The sequence below is a fragment of the Pleurodeles waltl genome, chromosome 2_1 (genome assembly GCF_031143425.1).
Source record: "Pleurodeles waltl isolate 20211129_DDA chromosome 2_1, aPleWal1.hap1.20221129, whole genome shotgun sequence".
NCBI classification, from domain to species: Eukaryota; Metazoa; Chordata; class Amphibia; order Caudata; family Salamandridae; genus Pleurodeles; species Pleurodeles waltl.
Window position 1 is genome coordinate 751,320,490 of NC_090438.1, and position 27,829 is coordinate 751,348,318.

Below are 27,829 nucleotides of genomic sequence, written 5' to 3' on the forward strand. Positions count from 1 at the left end.
ACTAACTCACCCTTCCCCGTTACTTATGCCCAACATACCTGCTCACTGGACCCAACCCTAATTCGTTCCTTTAACTCATTCCGCACATCAACGCACTCAGTTCTCAACTCAAAGACTGTGTCATTGGTCTACACCCACTTATCACCCAGCCTTTTAACTCGTCCCCTCTTCCCTCACTCACCAGTCTACTAACTCAAAAGCAAGTGCGCACACACCCACCTCATTGGCCACTTATTAGGCGAGCAGCCACAGCCAGTGACCAACTGGGGTAGATCAAAGGTGTCGCATAAAGGTGCCCCCTCGGAACAGTGCAATGCCCTCCTGACCGTGGATAGCGCCTCGAAGTCACACAGTGAAAAATGAAAAGGCGCAGACAGACGGACACGGCGCCCACAGAAAGGACACACCAGTGACCAACAGACGTGCTACGGAATAAGGGGTATCCTATGGACTCACGAAGGGGACTGCCCTAGGAACGGCGCTATACTGACACTGCCGCGGTCCGAGGCACCACAGCTCAGGGAGGGAGCCTCTCCGGGGCAGGGACAGCAGCCGCCCTTCCCGCGGCCCCCGGCTGGGATGCGCCCGCCCCGGGGTGCGGAGGGCTAGCATGGCTTCGGCCGTCTTCCAGGGAACCTCCCTGGTCAACATGTTCGTGCGGGACTGCTGGGTGAACGGCATCCGGCGGCTCATCATCAACCGGCGCGGCGACGAGGAGGAGTTCTTCGAGATCCGCACCGAGTGGTCGGACCGCAACGTGCTCTACCTGCACCGCAGCTACCAGGACCTGGGCCGGCTCTTCCGGCGCCTGCTCGACTCCTTCCCCGAGGACGGCGGCGAGCTCTCGCAGTCCCTGCTGCTGCAAGGTGCGTGCCCCCTCGGCGCCCTCCGACCCCAGCACCGCGGGTCACGGCACGCCGAGGTGTTTGTATTTTTCACTGTACCTGCCTATCTCTGCGGATGCTGCAGCTGGGAACAGTTTCTTAGCAACAGTGCTTTAAACTGCATTATAGCAGGTATTCACTATTTAAAGTGCCTGTGTGCGCCTAAGAAGTGTTAAATGTAGCAGTGCTGAGAAGTGTAGGTTCTGTGTCTACCAAATTATACTGGACAGTACCTTCCCATTGAAACCAGTGCTTAGTAAATAGTTTATTCTTTCTTTCAGCTATAGTAAGCATACTGGCCACCTTTAGAAAGTTCTAAAGAAGGACATTCTGGGTAAGGTAGCCCGTAGATATAGGATCCGAAAGTCCTAAATTTGAAGTCTAGCTTTCTCTTATCGCCCATGCTCTATAATTCTGGTCAAATCACTTTGTGTTGTTTGCCCAAATGACCAAAACACACCACCATTATCAGAAAATGCATTTTTTTTTTATGAATGTCAATTCACCAAAATGCTTGGGGTAGCGGTAGTGACATCACAAGCCCTTTGACCTTCAATTTCTTACATTCTTACACATACACTCATTTATACTTACACACTTACTCTCTCTCACATAAACACACACACGCAAGCATGCACACAAAATACATTTAAAAGCACTTTTTTTACTTACCTTAGCTGTCAGGGAAGGCAAAATTCCAGCTAATTTTACTCTATTTTTTTATTGCACTAACATTGAATAATGAAACATAATTCACTATTAGTGTAATAAAAACGTTGAAAGAATGCAGAGTTGGGCCACAACTGACGAACATAAGGGCGAGCTGCCAGTGTGTTACTGGCACTGATTTTGCCACCTCTGAGGCCAGTGGTCGCCAAGAAAGTGCCGGGGCCGCAAAAGGCAAGCCAGGGGTCGCAGCTGTAAACCCTGACGACCCCTAAATGACGTCAATGGGTTTTTCATTTATTGTGAGGTGCCAAAAATTGTTGAGTTACGAGTAATTACCACCCCAAAAACTCTAAACTGCATTTCTTGAAGGGGCACTGAAATCCGCATATTGAGATATTACAAGGATATGTGTACATAAAGAGAGAAGCGACAAACTACAAGGTGATGGATTGAATGCTTGAATTAAGCTCAGCTACTGGCAATTGCTTGGGGCCATATTCCAGTCCATGTTTTTTCACCCACCTGGCCACTCCAGAGAGAGGCCCGTCCTATGCAAATTGACACTGACCCTGCTCTACATGTGAGCTGCCTGGTACTTCAGGCTGGATTGTTCCTTGTGGAGCAGCACCAAGAATGACTTGCATATGGCAGGTCTCAGACTAGAGTGGCATAGCAGGGAAAAAAATGAAAAATAGTTATCTGCATTACAGCCTGAGCGATAGCCAGTGACTGCGACTAATTCAAGGATTTCTTTCATCACCCCATTTGTTGAAGTAGGCACCCTAACTATGATAAGTATGCCCAAATGTAGGTCCCTTGTGCATTTTGCCACAGGACTCAAGCCTCACGTCACTGACGAGACCTATGTAGGTCTAAACGGATCTGGGGGTTGTCTGTGTTCTTGTCTGGAGGGGAGGTGGCCTGACAATTCAGGCTGGACTGATCCTGCTGGAGACGGACAAAGGCTGATTTGTATACGGCAGGTCTCTATCTACAATGGCAGAATGGGTGAAAAATGATAGTCCCGACTATGCCACTCAGTGATCACCACTTGCTGAGACAGTTGTTTGTAGGAAGAGATTGACACACACCTTACAAGGTCCACTAAAGTGACACCAGCTTCATTCAATCAATGTGTGTGAAGTTTTAAATCCAATTTCCACTAGCCTGGAACTGGATAGCAGAAGTCAACTTAATGAGCCATCATTTCCGTTGTGATTCAACCAATGCCTCAACACAATAATATTGTTTCCAAAGACCACATCACTGGGTGTTAGGGTCCACGAATTTTAAATGAGTGATCTAGCTATTCTGATTTTGGGAAGTCCCTGGACTCTGGATGCACCTCGAGATGTGTGGGGCAAGTACCTCAGTATGATACCTTACACTGATTGTTTTAGGGTGGTGGGGCTAGCGTTGTTTGATGGAATTCCATTAGACTAGGTTTAATTTCAGAATTTCTTTGGCGTTAAGCACGCTCTTTAAATATCACTATTTATGTTTGGCAATACTGTTCTCTTTGAGCTAAGAAGCTAGGAAACTTAAGTTTGAAGCCAGCTTCCCACTAAACTAAATATGCAAACCAGTAACATTTCATTTTGTTTTTGTAAATGTTATTGTATGATGAGATGACACATAGTTTTAAGATCCAGTCTTACAAGGCAAGGAGAGGCATGTTACCGGAGCCTCGGCTCCTCCAACAACGAGCTATTTAAAGATGTGGTGTGTGGTTAGAGATGGAAAACTGCAGATCCTAGGCCCAAATATGCAACCCGGTAATTTCTCCAGAGGCAGGGCCCAGACAGACGTTTGCAGCCCACGCAGCAGATTGCAATATTCTTAGTGTCAATCAAGTAAGGGATAACACAGTCCCTGGAACAAGCTCATGGAAGTGTTCCCTGTCCAGCACACACCAGGCCAGTCTAACTTCACTGGGCTATGGCATCACCGTTGAGGAAGGTGTCTGCATTGCAGCTGCTTGGATGAAGAGTAGGAACGGCCATTATTGTTACTGCCAACACTTCACAGCTCTGTATCCGTCATCGGCATGTAACTCAAATCAGAGCTGGCGGAGTGAGGGAGGGTCACGTGGCTTCCAGATGTTCAGCCAGAGGACTTTTGATAGGTTAGTCATGTTTTGTGCGTCTTTCTTTGACATTCCCTTTCCTTCTAGAGGAGCCAATGGGCATGCACTGCAGCTGTCTGCTGTTGGTACTCCCAGATACAGGGTGCAACAATAAAATGTGCTGTTTGGTGTTTAGTGTGTGTAACTCTGGTCTTCTAAGGGCAGGCCTATGCCAGATTCATAGGATACCCAGATAAGATATGTTAGATACAATTAATCTAAATGGGTGTCATTTATTTAGTAATTATACTGGGAATCTGGCATGGAGAGGGTCCTCTTGGCCCAACACCAGAGTCTTGCTTTGTAAAAGGTGGCGACAATTTGGGTGTGACGTTTATCTAAAACCTACCAAAGCTGGTTTTATAACAGGGTCTGGTTGCTCAGTAGACACAAGCACATTCTGGAGGAATCCGTGTTTGGCTTTATGCTTCCAGATTCAAATCGTGGCAATTCCACTCATCCTTTTAACTTGCCTCTGTTAATATAATGAGCACCATTCAGTTGGGTAACAATAAACATCTGCTATTCAGTCAAAAGAGGGGAAAGCGAAGGAAAAAGCTAGTCTTTACAAGATGCAAACGCAATTTGAAAGTTTCCCTTAGGTCTTTCTGAAACAGACCCTTCTGGAAAATAATTAGGGGTATGCACAATCCCAACAATTTTTGCTCCAGAACTGCCTGTAAAAGAAAAAAGCAAATAAATTAATGAACTAAGTATGCTTTTTTTGGGAATAAATCTGTCAACAGCTCACTTTTGTACAAGAACTGTGTTGCAAAGAAAATTTGGAAGACAGTGGTAAACTGCACAATCTTTGCAAAGTCCAGTGTTTGCCAGCTACTTGGACAAAGTTTACACTTTGCACAGACCTAGAATCGTATACTTATGGTCGGTCTCAAATGGATTCGAATAATGTTTTAGGAGAGGATACAGAAAAGACGGCTGGTCCCGTAGCTGGAGGCATGTGTAGGAAGTTGGAAGGCTTTTCTCGAAGTTCTTGCGAATAGTACGGTCACTAACTGTACTTTGCAAAGTTTTCTGCATGTGTTTTTACGCTTTAATCAAAAAATTAATTACCCTTTTCAAAGATGTTTTCAGAAAAAACAGAATGCCAACATCATCACCCAGATACAAACTTGAGGAAAAAACTGCACACCCATTTTCAGCACCAAAGAGCACTTGCTAGGAAATATTGTCTCTTTGTGGGGAAAAGCTGTGGCATGCTGTAAGTCTGGAAAAAGTCAGCCATTTATGGGTAGGCCATTAATCAAGATCTATGCAAGATTTTGCTTGAATAATAAAGACTTCGCACACCCCGACCACCCGGGAGTATATTCAGAGTGCAATCTATGAACAATGACAATATTTCTTTTAAAAATTAGGCAGACTTTAGACCCTTTCACATCTATAAGACCATAGAGCAGATTATGCCTGCGCTCTTTGTACATACACCACCTAATGTAAAAAAGTCAGATCATTTATTCATCTCTTTGTTTAATAGGATAAATAAAGGACAACTTTGCACAAACCACCTTCTAGTGCTCATCCACATGTAGATTTCCAACTACTTCCCCACATCTATACATCTTAGGCATCTAGACATGTCTAGACCCGTCGATGCTCACTTTGAAAAAAATATGTTGGGGAGGCATGATTTCTTTTATAACAAGACAACGCCGGGGTCTAATTCAGAGAAATGGGTTTGTATGTGTGTTCAGCACCAAGAGACTAGTAACTCTATTGCTTACTCGCTCATTTTCACAGTAGGCCTAAAAACCCAAGCAGACATCACCAATCAAAAGGAACATTCAAGGATGCCTTTTTTGGTGATTGTTAGAGATGAAGGACTGAGTGAAGCCCCTTACTGTCTGCCTAACCTCCTGATTGACTCCTAGATTCACTCACTCGCCTGATTGACTGACTGACTGGTTCACACAGCACTCCCTCACCTCAATGGAGACTGTCAGTGCCATGTGCATGTTGGGTAGGTGATTTGAGGTCATTGGAGTCTCTTGCTGCCACAACAAGCGCTCGGGGCATCCCTCATTAAACAGGCCTTTCCACAGCATTGGGCCTGTTTCCATGAGAAAAATGGACTCCGTTGTTCTCAACGCCACTGAGTGTTGTGGTCATGTGCATCCCCTTTCACTCACCGTTGGCACAGACAACCCCTGGCCCGCCACCAGCAAGAGTCTAATTAACAAGCCCGAGGCCCGTAATTACAGCTACCATACTGTGCGCAACACACTTCTAGAGGAAATAGAAAAAGGTGTTTCAGTCCTTACCGAACGGCATTATGGTCCAGGAAGTGCACTATTGATTGTTATACCAACAGGATTAGAATATAACCACATCTGGTTCAACATTGACTCTGTCGATAAGAGGGGTGTAATTAAGAGTTGATCGTCTGCCCTCATCTTGTAATGAATCTTGGAACTGGCTATAAAAGGGACATTAAAAAAAAAGTATTTACGCAGCATTAGTAGTGTTTCGGGAAAAAGCCTTTGACTTGTTGTGCAGAAGTTTTTGTTTAGATTTGAAAGGGCCAGAGGGAAAAACTCTAACCTTCAAACAGATTTATTCATGCTTCCATGGAGGTTTCCCTGGAAGATGTGAGAGTGGCAAACCAGCAGACCTGGGGACCGCAATCTCAAATGGCTGGGATAGTGTTTATTAGATTAGATATAATGCCTCCTTAGAGCTACAACGAGTAACTATTTCACTGGAATAATAGGAGTGGGCATCTGGGGAAGAAAGTGGGATTCATATTTCCTAAATACACAATAGAGTGCGACCACTGCTTTGCGGCATGCTACATTGAAAGCTGATGTGGGTCCATTGCTTCGTGGCATGCTGCAATGCATGCTGATGTGGGTCAATTGCTTTGTGGCATGTTGTATTGCATGGTGATGTGGGTCCTGATGTGGGTCCATTGCTTCGTGGCATGTTGCAATACATGCTGATGTGGGTCCATTGCTTTGTGTCATGCAGCATTACAAGTCGATGTGGGTCAATTGTTTTGTGGCATGTTGTATTGCATGCTGATGTGGGTCCATTGCTTTGTGGCATGCAGCATTGCATGCTGATGTGGGTCCATTGCTTTGTGGCATGCAGCATTACAAGTTGATGTGGGTCCATTGCTTTGTGGCATGTTGCAATGCATGCTGATGTGGGTCAGTTGCTTTGTGGCATGCTGCAATGCATGCTGATGTGGGTCAATTGCTTTGTGGCATGTTGTATTGCATGCTGATGTGGGTCCATTGCTTCCTGGCATGTTGCAATACATGCTTATGTGGGTCAATTGCTTTGTGGCATGTTGTATTGCATGCTGATGTGGGTCCATTGCTAGTGGCATGCAGCATTGCATGCTGATGTGGGTCCATTGCTTTGTGGCATGCAGCATTACAAGTTGATGTGGGTCCATTGCTTTGTGGCATGTTGCAATGCATGCTGATGTGGGTCAGTTGCTTTGTGGCATGCTGCAATGCATGCTGATGTGGGTCAATTGCTTTGTGGCATGTTGTATTGCATGCTGATGTGGGTCCATTGCTTCGTGGCATGTTGCAATACATGCTTATGTGGGTCAATTGCTTTGTGGCATGTTGTATTGCATGCTGATGTGGGTCCATTGCTTTGTGGCATGCAGCATTGCATGCTGATGTGGGTCCATTGCTTTGTGGCATGCAGCATTACAAGTTGATGTGGGTCCATTGCTTTGTGGCATGTTGCATTGCATGCTGATGTGGGTCCATTGCTTTGTGGCATGCTGCAATGCATGCTGATGTTGGTCAATTGCTTTGTGGCATGTTGTATTGCATGCTGATGTGGGTCCATTGCTTCGTGGCATGTTGCAATACATGCTGATGTGGATCCATTGCTTTGTGACATGCTGCATTGCATGCTGAAGTGGGTCCCTTGCTTTGTGGCGTGCTGCATTACATGCTGATGTGGGTCAATTGCTTCATGGCATGTTTCATTGCATGCTGATGTGCACTTGGGCACTGATCCCGTTTGATGCAGACAGGGTCGGCCCTAAGGCAGTGTGACTGGTGCCACTGCACCGGGTACTGACTTCGGGTGGGGGTTGCCATGTTTGGATGTATATTATTGTTTTAGAAGCAACTGCTGCCGCGTTCCTTGTCTCCAGCAGTTTTCAGGCAACAATAACATTTTCAAGATAGTTCCAGATCGATGTTTTTGTCTAGTGGAAGTTTTGACTTATCAGGTAGCCCTAGTGCAGAGGGTCACTATGCCTTCTGCAAAGAATGTCTACATTCAGATCGCAAAGTACATTCAATGTGACTAGGTCAGTGGGTTACAGCTTTTGTGAGACAGATCCTTTTGTTGCTTGCAGTTTATAAATTAAAATTCTAATATAGAAAGAGTGAGCAATTAACTGTCATCAAGGAGCTGCATGCAAACTGCAAGGTATATATTAGAGCGTTATGATTTTAACCCAGTCTTTCTTTAACCTATTGCAAAAAGGTTTCATTTGAGTAAAAGTTGTTATTAAAGAAAAACCCCAACCATGGTGTTACGTCTTAAATTGGGTTTGTGCCTCTCCAGGCAAAGCACTCAAACTATTCTGCCTACCAGTATGGATGACATGATATTCCTTACCTTGTAGTCCTCTGTCTGATGTACCATTTCCTATACACTGATTTACACACATATGATGATTGTCTCTGTGTAATGTGTGTGATATAATGTGCTCTGACACCTTACACGGGTATGAATGGAGATATAAAACAAATTAAGTGCATCTGCAAGAGAGTTATTGTGGAGACTTTTAGGGGCACTGTTAAAGGACGGTAGTGAGGGAATCCGTGGCGGAGGGGGTCATTGGGGGGCGCCAACAAACATTGTCGCACCGGGGGCCACCAGCGCTAGAGCCGGCGCTGGATGCAGACTTAAAAAAGAATAACAAGCTTTGCTCTGGCATTCACGTTCCACAAATAATGCTTTGGCAAATGTACGACTACATATGCCAATCACTCTTCCCCAAATGTAGCCCCGTACAAGCAAATGGGGTTTCTGAACGAAAAAGATAAACTCTCAAAACTACGTGCTAGTTCCCCCTAAGTTGATGCCAAAGTCTAGACCTGCATTCTACTTTCTATATCTTTCTTCTAGCATGTTGATGTTTTTCCAGGATGTGATGTGTATTCCTTCATTCCTGTTTTTCACTTTTTTGTTCTTTTTCAGTCTCTTGCTTTTTAATCGCTTGTAGATAAGCTTGTGCTCCGAGCAAAAGAGCCTTTTACTGTTGGAGCGCTCCCGTCATGTAATACAAAGGCAATTTTCAGGTCTTTTTCTTGCACTTTAGGGCTGCATAGTGTAGCGCCTTACCTTGCCTTATTGATGTGCCAACTCTAATCATTCTTGCTCTGTTCCTCCTTCTTGTGTTTCATCCTCTCCTTTTTTCATTTTCCCTGCTCTTCAATTACCATGTCTGTCCTAACACTTCCGGCAGCTTTCCCTTCTGATCTCTCCTTTGCCTGACTGCCAGCTCATACCAGTAACATTCCTACCTGTGCTGCCCGGTACCAATCAGAGCAAAAAGTAAGCAAGTAGCCATTTAAGGGGCCCTGGAACAGGCATCTGCACATCTGGCATTATTCACTCGCAGCACACAGGTCTCACATGGCATTTATGGTTCAAACTTACTGTACGCATAATTTTGCTTGAACCAGTACTACTCCCTAACTAAAAGTTTATCCAATCAGGCCAATGCAATTAAGTGAACATTTCGAACTGGGCTCGACTTTCTGTAACCGAGACTATGGCAGGTTGAGTGCCGATGACCCAGTGACCCCAGGCTTGCCTTAAAGTGTCTTTGGGGCTAAACTAAGTTAAAGCCGAAAACGTCATTATACAAAAGCCAAAACCATTTCCTTGGTCAACGCTTGTTTTTTGTCCCATCAGGTTAAGTTGTCTCAAATCTCACATTCTAGTCTGCAAGAGTGTATTGGTGTTGTCTCAAATGTTTATCTTTACATCTTTCTTTCTTACGGTTTGAAAAAAAGTCGACATTGCATTTCTCTGTGTTTTCACAGGGACACACATTTTTCCCCATCCATTAAACCGGGACTCTTTCCAAACCAGACACCGCTTCCCCCCACAAAGTATGCAAGCACCAGCTGACCTGCACGAGGCGGGAGGCATGTTTACTCCTGTTGTTCCTTTTGGGCCTGCACCACCTCCCCTTGTCGCCCTTTGGCCCTAGATATGAATCAGCTCATCCGATTTAAGATTCGCCATGACGCTAAACTGATGTTACACAAGAGAAATTAAGTCACCAATGGAAAAGGAAGAGAAATCCAATGAAGCCTTTGTTGAATTAGTTTATTTTGCTTCCGTTAGCTAATAGTTGTAAGAAAGGACAAGCACTGGCCAAACCAATAGGTTTCACATATGTCAAAGGGCACAGGAAAACTTTCTGGCTTTGCAAATGCATTTTTTCCCATATGATTGCCATTTGTGCACAGACATTGGTGGTCATCTTGGAATAGTGATATCTAGTCCTTAAGTAAAAGTATTCCAAGGAGGCTGGAGTTCATGTCACACCTGTGTGTGTGCTTGCACGGATGTCATCTTGTAATAGTTTTTCATAAAGGTTAAGAAAAAGCTCTCCAAGATGGCTGCCCTGCCCATGCAAGTGCATTCAACATGCTTGCACATTCAGGGACAGCCATTTTGAAACGGTCAAGACATTTGAAGATGGCCACCCTCCTCAGTATTAGTGGTAGGTGGTCATCGAGCGTGGTGGTGCGAGCTGGCCCTTTGGAAGCCAATTTTTATATTTAAAAAGTGGTGGCAGGAAAAGAGGGTTGGGAGCGGGGTAACGGATAAAGAGAACGAGAAAGAAAAAATAAGCTCTTCTGCACTGCAATGCAAAGTCGTGAAATTAGCAGTGAAAAGATACAACTCATCTAGTCCAAAGACTGTGAGACTTAAAGGCTCATTGAACCAGAAAAACAAAACAACAAAAAGAAAAGCCATCGAAGCAAGAGCAGAGAACTGAGACAGACAAAATGCTGTTGACTCATAAGTACATGCGTTAAGGGCTGACTCAAAGCACACTCTAGGTCTAAATCGAGTATAATAGGCTTCCTCCTAACAGACACCTAAAGCTGTTTGTAGGCATGCTCTAGAAACTGTTAGAAATTGCAAAAAATATCAGTCTGGATGTTTTTACATTATCAAAAAAAATAAAGCATGGCATAGATATACTGATGAACATAGAAAAAAGCAAGCCCTGTTGGAAATTCCATTTAGCTTCTTATAAAAGGATTCCACTGGATCTTGTTGTAGCATTCGATGCTTTGAATTATGGCCATTATATGTTTAATGGAAAAAAAACAAGATTGATTTTACTGGTTACATCAAAGTAACACTTGAAACCAATAGACACAATTGGACACTACTAAACATTTACCAAATTCAGGGGAAGTTAACTAGAACTTTTTCCATAGTAGTTTATGTTCAAACCCCAAATGTGAGCAATTGGATCCAGTAGGACCCATTTGTAAATTATACACTTGGAAACTCAAAGTTCCACCATAAAGGACAGCCACTTTCGAAGTGTTTAATAATTATACAATAGGGGTGTGCAAAGTTGGGCACCACCATCCTTGAGAAGTAATTTTTTTAAACTGCTATAACATATCATGTGGGGTTCCCCAGTATTCAGTCCAACCCTTTCAATATTTATACTTGTCCCCTTGTCAGATCCATTGGCTTTGAAATTGTCATGCACGTCGATGATGCTCAAATTATTGTCTCTCTTTCAGAAAATCTTAATGCTACTCAGCAGATTTTCAGTCTGGTATGGCTGGCATTACTTCATGGATGAAGACCAACTGCTCAAAAAGGAACTTCACTAATAAACACATGTTGTTGTTCTACAAGGGCTGCTAAGAGTTTAGGAGTCAATCTGGACTCTAATCTTTCCATGGGCAAATTACAAAAGTCATGGCAACCGGTTTGTCTACTTTAAAAATGTTGAGGAAAACTTTCACTTGGTTGCCGTCCTCAGCACGAAAACAATCTGTTGTCTGTGGGCTGATTATGCCCCACTTAGGTTACAGCAGTGCCCAATATTTTGGCTTACCTGACTATTTGACCCATCGGCTACAAGTGATTCAAAACTCTGCAGCCAAGTTGATCCTTAATATTCTAGCCAGATGTTACATCTTGCACCATCGTCGCGATCTGCACTGGCTCCCCCTAAAAAGTGTTCCCCCTTCAAAATGTTGTTCTTCCCCACAAATGCCTTTTATCAGTTCAGCCCTGCCTACCTGAATAAGAGGCTGAAACCCTACCATCCCAGATGGGCCTTTGCTCTGCCAGTCACCATTGTATTTCTTTGTATCCACACTTGCAAACATGGTTTCCGGTCTTTTTCCTATCTGGTGGCCAAAAAGTTCAATCTGCTCCCCATCTCTCACAACTACAGCCCGGCTTTGAACTGTTTAAAACAAATCTCAAATAACGGTTATTCCTTCAGACTTAGCTTGTAGTTTCTCCTACTTCGTGTGTGTTTTTTTACATTTTTTTAGCACTAAGACATCCTAACTATGGGTAGCCGCCCATGTTTAATAAGATAACAATAAATAAATAAAGAAACCTTTTGTAGTTCCTGAAAGTCGTGGTGGTTAAACAAAAAAGAGTGAAAATATTTCAAAAAGTAGTGTTTGAGTGAATAAACCCAGCAAAACTGCCACCCAAAAGCTTTTATGAGAAAACTCCGGAATAAACGATCATAAATTATAATTTAAAAAAATGTTATTCTTAATCTGGGCACCAGCCATCAAGTATACGGTTCACAAGCAGAGGATGACATGATGTCTTTATTTGAGGCAAGTGATATCTTATATCAATAGATTCTTATCCCTTCTGGTGGCAGCTAGTTTGGTCCCTGAGGATGATGTATACAGAGATTCAACACCGTAAAGGTAAAGTTTACCAGGGAGAGCTCACCATAGTTGCGTGGAGTTTCTCTAGGGTGCCAGGTAGCTGATCTAAAACAACATTCTAAACCTATCTACATATCCTACATGGGTCACAGTAAACGGTGTTTCTAGGACTTTGACGACTGGACAAACAGTCCGAATGAACTAAGAATGAAAGAATGCATATTTTTCTAAGTTGACGCTTTAAGATCTGATAGATAGAAATATATTGTGTATACAGAATTACTAAAAATCATATTCCGTACTATAACACATCTAATATTATACTGAACAAGTAAGAAATATACTAAAAAAGAGGATAAGCATATAAAACAATTGAGGCTTCAGAACAAGGCACCTAAGGACCAGCCTTGGGAGTTCAGATTAAGGATGCTCTTCCCCATCCATTTCCTAAAACAACAAATTCCTTGTTTCATCAAAAAGAGTGAAAATATGGGGCCCTTAAGTTTACGCATCGTACAGACATTGGTGGCAACACCCACAACTTCAGTTGGAGATTCCCAATCTTTGAAGCAAAAAATGCCTTTACTTTATCTTTTTTCCTGCATTAAATTTCCCCCGTTGCAATACAAGTCAGTAGGGAAAATGAACCCCCGATTTACTTTTCCAAATCTGCCTCCTTCCTGATTCCAAATGTTGGCATATATGCACAAAGTGTGTCTAACTTTGACCCACAAGGGTTGGAGGCCTGCCAGATGATCATGAGATCCACATGTGATGCAGACAGTGAATCAAAATTGGTATCAATTACATAGCCTGGGGTCATCCTGAAAATCTGGCATGGCTCCAACCCTCGGGGACCAGTGTTAGACAGCCTTGGTATAGATGTCATTGGGTTAACATGTATTTGAAGTTTATTTGTGACCCGGATTCCCTGACACTCTGCTATCACTTGTAGTTTCATGCAGGACATGCTTTGATTGTGTAAAAGAAACAATGCTGCCAAAATGATACCCTTGTTGTGTTTTTGATGACTGTATTTCTCCTCTTTGATACACCCATGGCCTGTTTCGCAAAGATTTTTTTATAACTCTTTATTCCTCGTGTTTCCCTTGAGTATATTTTACTCCAGAAACCACTTAAAGAAAATGCTTTGTGAATTTGGTCTGGATATTCACTTTTAATTCACACCGAGGACTGCAGTAAGAGACAACTACTTATAGAAAAACACTTTGTGAATCAGGGCCATAGTGTTCTGTAAAGAAAGACAAAGTAATGGTACTTTGGCAGGTGTTCATTCTGCCATACCTTATTTTCTGTAAGGTTGCTCAGTGGGAAAAACATCTATCCAACGACCTGCATATCACATGTCCAAAACCCTGCCGGGTGCAATCCGCCTTTAATCTTTCCGAGGTGAATAAGCCAGAGGTGTATTAAAGCCTGTTGAACCAGCAACTATAGATAATTTGGTTTGTGGTGTGCCCAGTGAGCTCATTGTTTGATATTATGTTTAATCTCCCGTGTCTGCTTGCTTTTTGCTGCAGCTGTGCCTGACAGATGCTTACCAGGTTGGAAGGTACATCGTGCCATGGCCTTTCTAGGTTGCCGCGGCATTGACCTCTTCATTCCAGGTCAGTTTCCTCACCTGGACAAAGTTTACCAACCTCATGTCCTTCCTATCTTAAAAACATTCATGGAATCCCTGTTCATGCTGTTTACAAAGACAGTAGACAAACAGTCATGGCCAGTGTTTGAACTGTGCCAGGTGTGAAGCAACTTCTACACCTCCCGTGGGAGGTGCTCGGTCCAAGCACATTGTTCCAGAGTGTTGGCGAGGATAACCGAGAGAGCAGCTGCATCTAAAAAACAGCAGCCCCGGGGTCATATCAGGGGCACTTACACATAACAGCCAGAGAGCCCTTATGACAGCTGATAGGTGGACACCGAGCACCGCTTCCTGTGTGGGATAGGAAACAGGAAGGAGTGTGGGGGCAAAGGTCAGCATAGGGCAGGACAGCACAGGGTCAGCATGGTGGGACGAAAGCTCCCTCCTTTAAATGAGATCTAGTGGCAGAGAGGTCCTGCTTAGTGAATCTATAGATCATCTCTCCCCCCGGTGTTGTGGTTTCCATTTGAGGGTGCACAACAACAGCAGACTAGTGTTTAGCTGTATGAGGCCGAAGAAAGTGTTTGGTAAATCTAACAGAGTATATCCGATAATTCTAGAAAGGGAAGAAGGATTACTTGAAAGAAAGGACATTACTGAACCGTAGAGGCATCTGGTCAAGCCCCGAGAAGGGATTGGGGCACGGGAAAGGACATTTTACCAGGAGTATAGCATGGGCGTGTTTAATACTTGGCATAGCACTTTATGCGCTCTATAAACTGTTGGATAAATTGGACTGGGTCGAGATCAGACAATAGTAGAATAGGGAGCCCCAAAAGTATTGCAAAGAAGCACCTAGAGTACAGAAGTCTTCTATATCACCTCGTACAGGTATTTACATTGTAATCAGGCGGCATACACATATCCTCATTGACTCATCCTTGCATTGAGGCTCATTTGCTCTGATCTAGATTGATTTTTTGTTTTAAAAATTGTTCAGTATTTGGATGCCACCAGGATGGGTTGCAGGTCAGTTTTTTGCTGAAAGGTGAAACGAATTAATAACCAGGGCTATGCTTTAGTAACTGCAAGCATTTATAATAGACGGGGGCCTGCATTCCTCGTATAAACGCCCTTTTCTAATTTCCATATTACAGGACACTTCTGACGCATTTACTCACCTATAATTAAGAAATGACATAGCCGCTAAACTGTAATACGTTATTGCAGTTGAGTTCTGACATCACAGTGCATGCTGCCAGAGCCAGCAGGTAGGGTCAAATACAGGTCACCCAGCTACATTTGAAACAAGGAAAACGGGAGCGCGGACTTTCCCTTCTTCTGATGTTTTATTTCCTAAAAGAAAACATTAAAATATTTATGGCAACATGTTTATTTTTTCCATGCTACAGGTCATTACAAGAAAGATGGAATCTCTGCACATTTCTACACAATCTGAGGCACAGCATTTTGAAATCTGATCTACATTAAACTGATTCTGTTATTGTTTTTCGAAAATTATAGTTTTTTGCTGTGTTTAATTTTGCAGTACAGATCCTGCTTTCAGTCTTCTTGTCTGCAATGAACATGAAAGAGAAAGGCAGTCTAGACTTAAGCAGTTATTGAGAAGGCGGATGGTGTGACCATGTATTTTAAGGAATACACTAGCCTATGCCATTCATTAAAAGGATATTGCAAGTCACCTCAGAGTTCTGTGACCTTATATGGGAACTACGCATGCCACCTCATTTCTTTATATGGCCACGGAACTTCTAGGTGACTTGCAACATCCTCATAATCTACGGCAGGGGGAACTTTGGCTTTTATATAATTGCTTAATACCAAATAGCCTGTGCTCATAAAGTTGAGGACTGGATGTCCTTGCACTCATTCAAATTTAGTTCCATGACGTTTGATTTTTTTTCTTATCTCTTCTTCTTTGCTTGGTCGTGAATAGACAGTGCTATCTGTCCTACAAGAACATCACCCTGTCTTTTGCTGCTTCTGTCACATCATTTAGCTTTGTTCCTTCACTCTAATGTTACCTACAGTTCTCATGTCTATGCTTTTCATGCCTAGCTCTATTCAGTCTTCTCCTGTGAAAAAAGTACTTTTTTCTTATGAGACCTTTGTCAGGTGTCTATTCCTTTGCTTCACCTTGGGTGAGTGGCTGAAGTATCACACTGTTAGGGTTACCTGTATTACCACTTACCCCTCTCAAGAGCAGTTTATGTTCAGCTGCTGATATTAAAGCTGGTACTTATAGGTTTGATGCGATCACTTCCATTCTGCTATATTTCATCCTTTTGACCACCATTACTTGGACTAATAATGACTGAGACTGAAACTGATTTCCTACCATGGCCACTAAAAACGACGGCCATTACGTCAACCTGTCATTAAAGAGGCTGGGCAGATTAACTGGTCGCGCGTTCATCTTGCCGGGAAGGAGGAGGCCAGCTGCTGTATCCTGGGTGCGGGGCTCTGAGCCCTTTAAACTTCGTCAGAGCGCGCCCGTATCCTGGGGGCGGGGCTCTGAGCCCTTTAAACTTCGTCAGAGCGCGCCCGCTTCGCGGGTCGCGCGTTTATCTTGCCGGGAAGGAGGAGGCCAGCTGCTGTATCCTGGGGGCGGGGCTCTGAGCCCTTTAAACTTCGTCAGAGCGCGCCTGCTTCGCGGGACGCGCGCGGGATGCACCCGGGCGAAGCCCGGGCCAAGGGCGGGCCCGTCCTTTGCCCGTCAGTTCCCGGAAGAGGCTGGGCTGGGCCACCCCCCTTGGGTATTTTTTTTTTTTTCAAAATTCCTTCCTTGTGCCTCACAAGAGTGTAGTGAGAGCCTTCGGCTTTCCTTATTTTCCTTATTTTCCTTTCCAAGTATGGGGAAGCGTAAGGCGCGTACTAGTCCTGATGCTGCAGGAGTTAAATCTAAAAACTTAAAACTCAATAGAGTAGCACAAGTCCACTCAAACTGCGTCTCAAGAGAAATTGATAACTTAATTGAGGAGGTGGAATCTATTCTTTAGGAAAAGGAGGGCAAAGCCTGCAAGAGACTGAAATCTGTGACTTTATTTCCGTTCTTAACAGCAGGCCTTAAACCTTCTATTGAAGCCCAGCCTTTGAAATCCCCTGTGCAAGTTTCGGCCTTATCTAGCCTGTTGGGGTTGCCTACATCTTTTACCCTCCCTGGTCCAATGGATAACTTGGATGCTACTTCTCATGATCCTATTCTTAGTGGCATCCCCTGTGCTAATCGATTTTCTATCTTAGACCAGTCCGATCTGGTGGGTGATAAACAACCTTTGATCCCTCTACCGCTATCACTTCCTGTGACCCTCCAGGTGAAGACGTGTTAACAATAGTCTCTAGTTTGAAACGTGAAGTCGGGGAGTTAAAGGGATTACTGTTTGAAGTTCTCAATCTTCTTAAAAAAATGGACTCATCTCCTCACCGTCCTTTGATTCCTGTGCCAACACAATCTTCTTGTCTTCTGGGCCCGGTTGCACTGCCTGTTATTTCTTCATCAAGTGGGGACCTTAATAAGGCCCCCTCCAATAATTCAACCCATGGAAAACAACTGGCTACCTCGACAGTACGTTCGGCATCTTCCTGTTCTGATTTTGGACAAGTTGTGGCCCCTTCTACTTATGTGTCTAATTCAAATTGTATTTATTTGTGCAATGTTCCCCCTCTTACATCTCATATCAGAGAAGATACTCCCTCTCTTGTTAATAAGGTGACACATTGGATCCGCCACACCAGGGGCTGTGCTTCTGTTATTCATTCTGACATTGTCTGTGCTTCTCGGGTGCGGGGTCGTCCCGGTGGACGTGACACCATCAAAATTAACCTCATTAATCCTGATCTAGTTAGGGGGCTTTTGCAGACGGAAGCCCGCAATATGTTAAGAACTGACCTTGATATACATTTTAGCAAATGTTTGCCTGCTATTGGTCACAAGATCTTGCCCCCCCATCCTTTTAGGCCCAAGGAAATCCCCTGCAGTGCTCCAGTTCTTGTTGCTAAGACTGGGTTGTTGCCCTTCCCTGCTGACGGAGCTGCTTTGGCTTACAATCCTAAACATATTGGTACTCAAGACCCCGCTACCTTAGGGGACACATCTGATGTGGATTGACTACGCTTCTCTAATCCTTGCATACCCTGTGGTCCACTTGTATCACCTCAAAGTCCTTTAATCAGCCCAGGTGGTCCTATTTCAAGTGCTTCACTCTGTATCCCAATAGCAAATCCTAATTTAGCTACGGACACTGATTTTGGTACGCTTATTTGTAATACTACATCTTCTGAAGGGTATTTGCTGTCCTGGAATGTGGCAGGTATTAAGAGCAAACTGCCTGATCCGGAGTGGGGGGCTTTTGTGGAATCTTATTCTATCTGCATGTTCCAGGAAACTTGGGATACGGATGGTGTGCATAGGCAAGGTTACCGTTCTTTTATTAAAAAGGCAACCCAATCACCTAGGGGAAGGGCGGTCGGGGGTCTATGTACCTGGGTCAAGTCGTCTGAGATGGGCAGGGTCAAGGAAATTGCTGTTGATTCCTGTGATATTTTAGCCATAATAATACAGACTAGGTCTGGTACCCCTGTGCTGTGTATTAATATCTATAACCGTCCATGTCCTCCTAACCAACAGTCTGATACCATTCATCGCTTGCACAATGTTTTATCAGAATTCCATTCTAATTATCGAGTCATCATTGCTGGTGATCTTAACGCCCAAATTGAACTTGGCTCAGCCTTTGCTGAGTCCACCCAGGATGAGGACTTAGTGTGGAATATCCCCCCACTTCAATTTCACTCTACGCCACGTATTCCTTCCCCTAGGGTGTCTCAGATAATAGACCTTGCACTTTCATATGGACTGCGTTTTGGAAATGGACCAATTTCCAAACGATAACCCTGCTAGGCCCACTTTTTTTAGAGGTAATTATAGTAGTTGCTTGGATTATGTCATCTTAGATTTGCGAGTTTGGCATCTCATAACCAACATAGAGGTGGGTCTTCCCCGTACTAGCGACCATGCCCCCCTGCAAATTGCATATAACATAGCCCTGTTTGATCTACCCATTGGTTTGGTTGGTCGAAGTGATGTGTTGAAACTTTCCACTAATAGGCATGCGGTAAAGTGGCCTTCGTTTCTGAAATCCAACTTATTGAATCATAAGCTTGGCATTATGATGTCCTGTCACCAACTTTTTGAGGACTCCATCGTATTATCTTCCTCAGAAATTATGTCCGCCCATGCGGGTTTTTTTGCGGAACTTAAGGAGCTTTTCACGAAATCTTCTAAATCCAAATCAAAATCATCTGCTCCTAGGTGCAAATGGTTTGACAAAGAGTGCCGGGTGGCCAGGCATCTTCTATCTGTAGCCTTAAAGTCAAAGAACCGGGATGACATTATATATGCGAGAAAGAACTATGGCGGTCATTCCGGGGAAGCCGCCCGCCTGGCGGGAACCGCCAAAAGACCGTACCGCGTCAAATGACCGCGGCGGTCATTCTGACTTTCCCGCTGGGCCGGCGGGCGACCGCCAGAAGGCCGCCCGCCGGCCCAGCGGGAAAGCCCCAGCAACAATGAAGCCGGCTCCGAATGGAGCCGGCGGAGTTGCTGGTGTGCGACGGGTGCAGTGGCACCCGTCGCGATTTTCAGTGTCTGCGTTGCAGACACTGAAAATCATTATGGGGCCCTGTGATGGGGCCCCTGCACTGCCCATGCCAGTGGCATGGGCAGTGCAGGGGCCCCCAGGGGCCCCACGACACCCGTTCCCGCCATCCTGTTCCTGGCGGCATTTACCGCCAGGACCAGGATGGCGGGAAGGGGGTCGGAATCCCCATGGCGGTGCTGCAAGCAGCGCCGCCATGGCGGATTCCTTGGGCCAGGGGTAAACCGGCGGGAAACCGCCGGTTGCCCTTTTCTGACCGCGGCTTTACCGCCGCGGTCAGAATGGCCCAGGAAGCACCGCCAGCCTGTTGGCGGTGCTTCCGCGGTCCCCGGCCCTGGCGGTCATGGACCGCCAGGGTCGGAATGACCCCTATGTGTCTACTCGCGCGCTATCGAAACTCAAATATGAGGAGCATTTATGGGAGTGTCTGACGAAGGCGGCTAGTTCTCGCGACGCCAAGCTCTTTTGGACTTTGGTTGCGCGTAGCGACCCAGCCCTGTCATCCACTCCTGAATGTCATATCAACCCAGGAACTTGGTTCCTTTATTTTTGTGAATTGTATGGCTCTCGGTTGGATTTTTATGATACTTCTACAGATTATGCACTGTGCCAGCCCGAAATGCCGCCCTTCACCCTGAAAGAAACAGAGATGGCAATTTGCGCTCAAAAATCTGGTAGGGCCCCTGGCCAAAATGGTATTCCCTCGGATCTGTATAAAACAGATCTACCAGCTTGGACCCGATATATCAATAGGGTATCAAACACTGCCATGGCATCTCGATCCTATCCGTTTTCGTGGAAGATGGCGATTATTGACCCCGTCCATAAAAAAGGAGACAAGAGCTCCCCTGGGAATTATAGACCTATTAGTCTATCAGACAACTTGCAGAATTTTTTTTCGTACCAGTTGCTAACTAGATTAAAACAATGGATAACGAAAAATCAGGTCTTAAGCCATCCTCAGGCAGGATTTAGGGACAAGATCAGCACCATCGATCAGATCTTCCGATTTACCATCATTAAGTGGAAGACCGTAGACGCAGACAAAGGCCACTTGTTTGTGGCCTTTGTTGATTTGAAATCTGCGTTTGACCTTGTCCCACGTGCCAAGCTTTGGGAGGTTCTCAGTACCACCGGTGTTCCGGGTTCTATGATTAACATCATCAAGGATCTTTATTCTGACAACTGTGCTAAAGTCCGCTGGGGCGCTATTGGCGATCTGACTCCTGATTTTCCAACTGTACGGGGTGTGAGGCAAGGCTGCGTCTTGGCGCCCACCTTGTTTCTCTTGTTTATCAATGCTTGTCTGCCATACCTCCTAGACTGTCAAAGCGATGCCCCTAGCCTGGGCGGGCAGAAGAGTCCTTGTCTTCTGTTTGCAGACGATACCCTATTGTTATCACGCACTGCCATGGGCCTTTCTAAGCTGCTCCCCAGATTTCTGGAGTTTTGCACTGACCATGGGCTATCAATTAATTCAACTAAAACAAAATACATGGTTTTCGGAGATATTAGGGAAAAAATGAAGAGGCCTGTGTATTTAGATGGTGTCCCCTTGGAAAGGGTGGGTACCTTTGATTACTTAGGCATTAAGGTGGAAGACTCGCATCTTTGGCATGCCCAACGCCAAAAATCTTTATTATGCCTGAAGCAGAGGGCGGGTGGCATTGTCAGATTTGCCTCTAGCTCTCCAAAATTTGCAATATCCCCTGCTCTGGAAATATACAAAGCTCAAGCTAGGGGGGCCGCCTTATATGGAGCTGAACTTTGGGGCCACTGCAATCTGGCGAATTTGGCCAGGGCGGAAAAACAGTTTCTAAAAATGATGCTAAAGGTTCCTTCAAGTACCCCATCCTTGCCCATTCGCCTGGACCTAAATCTTTTTTCAATTTCACAGATTGCTGCCTTAAGGCCCCTGCTTTTTTGGATTCGGTTGTGGACAACAGATGCCCTAACCCCTTTTTCGTTGTGGCCTTCTCAACGTGGTGGGCCGCGATTTTAATATTAAAACTAAATGGTGTGTCTTTGTTGAACAGTCTTTCTCTCGTCTTGGCTTAGGGTCCTTTTGGCAGGACCCTATTTCTATTCCTAAAAATGCTGCACAGCTGTTAAAGGACGCTTTCTGGCATAATGTTCAGGTTGGACAATTTGTTAGTTCTATTCCATTGTCTATGTCCGACAATTTTTTACTTGTTAAATGTCATAATGAATTTGAGCCCTTTATGGACGCAAAGTTATCTCCATTTGCTCGTGCCCTTTTTATTAGGTTTAGGATCGGGTCTCTTCCTCTGTGCAGTCTTACGTATAAATGGTCCAGCTCATCTAATAGATCTAAACAGTGCCCGATGGGTTGTAAAAGTGAAGAAACCGTTTTACACGTTTTCTTCCACTGTCAAGCGTATCATAAACAAAGAGCACTTTGGCTCATCCCGCTTTGCAAACAATTAGGGGTTAGATCCTGTCTTCACGCCGAGAGAATTTAAAAATGCGACCCGTCCGTCCAGATAGCTCTACCAGTGGCAAATTTTCTTGAGTCAATCTGGCGCTTGAGATTAGCAATTTTAAGGAATAAAATCGTGTAGTTAATGTTTAGTTTTATTCGTGTATATTTATCTAATTTGGATGTATGATTGTAGTCCTTGTTGTATAGGATATAGACTTTGGTCCGGTTTATTATGGATTACTTATAGATCTATTGAACTGATCCTTCATTTTATATTGTGAGAATTTTAAAATGTGATTTACCCACCCTGACAGTTTTATTATTGGTAAAAAAAATTGTATTATTCTGACATCTGAGGTTAGCAATTTTAAGGAGTAAGTTTGGGGAACTAATTTTTAGACTTATTTATGTATATTTATCAAATTGGACGCGTGATTACTCCTCAGGATATAGATATTGGTGTATTATATTCTTAATCATCACTGTTTTATGGATCTAGTTTCCTTATTGAGTACAGCCTTTCATTATATCAAGTGATGTTTATCTGGCTGTTTATTTTGTGTTTGCTTTTAAACTTGTCCTGTTTCTTTTAATCGTGCTTTTATTTTTATTTTTAGTACCCTCTTGCTTCAATGAAGCTTTTCTTCTCTTTGTTGTGTATTGTACTTTAAAGGTTTGTTTTTTACTTACCGAAATAAAGTTAAATGATGAAAAAACTGTCCTAAATCTTTTCCTAAATGTACAAGCACTTAGGCCAAGTTAAGGTCAGGGTAATGTCCATGGTTGAAGTAAAAGCCTCATCCATGGACAGTCGAAGTAATTAGGGTGCATTTTCCTATTCTGAAACCATTGCACTTGTCTCCTTTGCACAAACATTTTTTTTCTGGGATTTGCTCTATTACAGATTGGTGCTTGTCCTTGGCAGGTCTGTATATCTGGCTGAGAAACTACTAGTGTCTGGAGACCTGGTCAGGATGTGAGAGACTGGCCATTTCTTTCTTCAGACCTTCTAAAATGTATGGCCAGTATTTTCTGCAACTCCAACCAAGTCCACAGACGGTTCCTTACCACTTTCAGCATATCTTCCTTCTACCCTCCTTGCTTTCTGAAAAAGGTTTACAGTGAGGGTTTTATGATATATTGTTTTTGTAGAATGAGACAGTCACACCCCGTGCACCTTCCTTGTCAGAACATGATGGAGGACAATAGGATCCTGCATGATAGAATAGTCCTGAAAAAATACTTAGGATACTGGGCAGACCTTCTTGCTCAGGGGATGAACAGAAGTTTGGGGGAGCAAGGCATTCTTGTGTAGAGCCTAGCAGGGACTGCATGGGTGGAGACAAGTTCCCTCAGAAGTAGAAGAAGAGATATATCAGAGAGGGCATTCATAATAAAATATAGTTAGTGTAAGTGGCTGGTTCACAGGCTTCTATACAGTGCTACATGCCCAATATAACATATGGCGACGAAGAGAAAAGAGAATTGCATGTTTATTGCCAGCCCTGAGGTACTCTACTCTGATCTCTTAGGAACATCATGCTGCACCAATAAATACTGTGAATATTTAACCCGGTGTGCAAGTACTCTTCATTGCCCAACCACAATATCTCAATTGCTGTCACTCCTGTACAACCCCTGGTATCAGCAGCAAGTGTCCTCGTGATGTTCAACACTCTGTAAAGCACCAAAGAAAACCCCACAGTCCCAAGATCCGCTCTACATGTATACAGACAGGGAGTTGCCTATGAACGAGTGGAGGTCTGCCGGCGGTCTCTGAGTGATCTATGTTTGTGTGCGTACAACGCTGCACCTCAGGAAGCGGAGACCCAGCGACCCTCATACCCTGAGTGTAGTGAGAGCCAGTGTTAACCTCCAAATAAGAGCGCGACCCTCATTCAACAAGGTGGACAGGATTCTCAAGAAAAATAAAACAATAAATTTTCCCTCTGAGGATAGTTTTCCGTTGTTACACTATCCTATTATTCAGTCTCAATGGCACAGGGACTGTGAAATTATTTCTTTCTCCTATTTATTGCAAAATAATATCACAACATTATTGTTCATATACGATGTTTAAAATAAACAATGCAAGTCTTTAGTAATCAGGGTTCAATATTGCACATTCAGAGGCAATATAAAAATCTGAGTACTAATATTATTTATTTTAAATATTGTATGTGAACAAATGATTTTGTGATATTGTTTTATAATAATTAGGACAAAGAAAGAATGAAATGTAAAATAATGGTTGATGAAACTGACGGGGAGGTATTAAGGGGTACGCAGTGCATGGGCCAATGAGGCCGAATAACTGGATAAGGTAACAACAGAACATTATCAACAGAGATGAGAGTCAGTGTTGCTATAGAAGTACATCTTGTGTGAAGCCTTTTTGTCTTAGTGTGGGCATCAGAGTCAGAAACATAGGAGAGTCACAGACACGCACATCCATCCAGAACACAGGAAGTAAATAGTACCACAACTCTCAGCAGCCCTTCTGACCGTGGGCGGGACGCAGATCATGAAGCAAATGAGCAAGAATCTTCGGGGCTATGAAATCTCCCAGGTGGGGAAGTGGCCCCATCTTTAAGTCAGGCAGACATAATTAAAACTAATAGGGCAATCAATTCAAGGCCAGGAGCTCTCATAGGAAAACAGAGAGCGGCCATTTAATGTCAAGATTGAGTCCAAGCTGGAATGTAGAAGTGTTGCAGCCATGATGGAGTGTGCCCACCCTGTCAAAAAATAAACAGAAACATACTGATGTGGAAAGAATAAAACAAGAAGGACAGCCAAAAAGAATAAGATAAGAAGCATTAACAGCAGTGGTGAGATTCAGGTGAGGAGGAACGTGTGCCTGTCAGGTGGCACCTAAGGAGGAAGACACATGAGAATCGCGGAAATGTGATTAGTAGAAAAATATGCAAGATGCCTCTGGTTCTAGGAGCGGTCCCTCCGCAGTCCATTAGATCAATGGAATCACTAATCGCCTTACTCTCAAGAGAACTTTAACATGAAAAACCATGTGAAAACACTTCAGCCTAGACTAGTATTTCATCACAATCTCTTGGGTCAACAAAACCACCAGTCACACCAAGGTCAGAAAAACATACTGACAGACGACCAAAATTAAACATTTCAGACTCAAAGCCTTTTTTATTCTGAGAGCAGTGGACAATATTGTGATATTCTATGCTGCCACCAACAACACAGCCGAACACACCAAGTGAACTACAGTCATCCAGAAACATGAAGATTACACCAGCTCCAGCAACCGGAACAGCTCAACTTACTATAAAAACTCGGAGTCCACAAGATCAGATGCATCCAATCCTTGCTTCTGAGGGCTGTGAGAAGCTCAGCTACCGCTCCCCCTCCGGACCCCTCATCCTCCCTTTATATTCAAGGTATGTTAGAGGGATGAACGCGCTGGTGAATGAAGCCGCAGTGTTCGAGGGTGTTCTCTTGCCGCTTTTGACAAGGGGATGTGGGAGGACCAGCATAAAAGGATATTTACTTCAGGGCGCTGCCAAAATTTACTGTATCTCCTTGGCGGGAACAAATTTGTTTTAGGAAAATGCCCCTGGAGTGCTCAGTTTGGGAAGGTTGAATAGGGAGGGTATATCACAAAAAGGCACAATTTGTCATCCTTGCTTATGCCTTGTGTTTTTTGTTTTTTACCTGATGTTTCACACCTTGCCTTCAAATGATCTTTTCTCCTTCTCACTGAATTGGGTGGAGGTGCTCAGATTCTTTACAGACAGCACCCTGCTATCATTGAGGGGTGAATTGCACTTTAGCAAAAGTTTTAAATAACAATGAATAAATACTACTGCTGAAGTCATGTAACATGGTTTCTAAAATGGCACCCGCAAGCCCTCCCGTGCTCACTGCCTGACACCGGTTTATTCGATTGTTTTATATCTGAAGGACACCCATGAAAAAACAGGGTAAACCTTCCTTAATGTTTCCAAGCAGCCCATTACCATTTCTTCTCACTCGCCAGTATTTCTTTTGAAATAAAAGCTACTGAAATATTTATGCAATTTCTTCAGTGGAGATTTATTGCAAAACGAACACACAGAAGCAGCCTTCAGTCTATGGCTAAGGACATGTCATTAGACAGGATCCATTCAGAATGTTAAATCACATACTTCCTGCATGGGGCATTCATTCATTCATTCAGTTTGTTAAACCATTCTGCACTCAGTTGTACGGCACTGAGTACACCCACAGCGCTTTAGGAAAAAAATCAAAGCTACACAAGCCATTTGTCAACTTTGGATGAAACTGGTTGCTTTCCCTGAAACTTGACCAGCACTGTAGAATGTATGGAGACCACAGGACTAGACACACTTGGTGTCATGGAGTTGACGGCATGATATGGGGGCAGCATATCCATGTAGCCGAATAGGAGGCAACCAAAGGACCAAGTTTAGCGGGGAACCAAATATAAGAGCAAAAAACAGATAAAAAATGCCAATTGTATTGTTCTCCAATGAAGCCAGATGCTAGCAACGAGTCTAGTGTCCTGGACTAAGGAGTATTAGAATTTAAAAACAACTGGAATTAGGGCAGCTTGAGGCATAGAGATGCACGTCTAGAAGCTTCAAAATCTAATAGAAAGTAAAAGATTTTGAAGCAAACCATTTTAAGCATCCCTTGCTGAAATTCCGGTTAACCAGTTTCAAATGGTTCCTACTGAATCGAGCTGGTACCATATCCAGTTTTGGACATAAAACGAGCTACTGTGAAGACATTCCAGCCTATATTACCTGCATCTTGGAAATGAAGGTTGTGTCGGATGGCGGCTGTTGTCCTGCAGTGGCTTCCAGGCTTTGAGGTGATTTCCTTGTACGGCAGGAGCGGCCACAGTAATTATGTCCTCCCTCACAATTAAAAAACAGAAGAAAAATCTCACAGGAAGGGCATGTTTTAGGGGGAGGCTATGCTTGATCAGTAGAACACCGTTTTGTTTCACCTTGTGTCATGGTCAACCTACTAGTTTTACTCGCTCTAAATAAGCAGAGCGAGATCAATGATGATTTTTGGTCCATGTGCAAAGTGAAACTTTGCCACTTTTTTCTGCTCTTCTCTTCTGAAAGTGGGGTCAGATATAATGCTTCTTGGAGCGATCTGCCCCACACCATGACTGGTGGAGCCAACCCTAAGTGTCCGCCAACCACTGTATTAATTTAGTACCAGTCACGCAATTCCATATAAAAATGTGAGCTTTTAAATAAAAATATTCATCTTCTCACCTACCAATTAAGCAGTGTAACACCATTGTTTAAAGGTAATTTACACAAAAATCCTCATTAAAATAGTATCAACCACCATGCTGTATTATGGAATAACTTTCTGTACCACTGCCTTTTGATGCCTGTTTAACTTAGGGCAGATATTGAGAAAAAGTGGTAGGTAACTTTGAAAACATGTTATAATGATGTTTTTTGGGAGTTGAAAAAAACTTCAGTTGGCCTAGGTAAGATTCACAGTCCTTTATTTT

At 43.8% G+C, this 27,829-nt stretch overlaps 1 protein-coding gene across 1 annotated transcript in view; it reads left to right on the plus strand.

Annotated features, from left to right (window-relative positions):
* Positions 1 to 88: 88 nt before the first annotated feature.
* PXDC1 (PX domain containing 1) overlaps positions 89 to 27,829 on the plus strand; it is a 111,504-nt gene continuing 83,763 nt past the window's right edge. Inside the window, exon 1 of the mRNA XM_069217651.1 lies at positions 89 to 866. Within this exon, the coding sequence (XP_069073752.1) occupies positions 611 to 866 (256 nt within the window). The 5' untranslated portion in view covers positions 89 to 610. The remainder of the gene's footprint in view (positions 867 to 27,829) is intronic.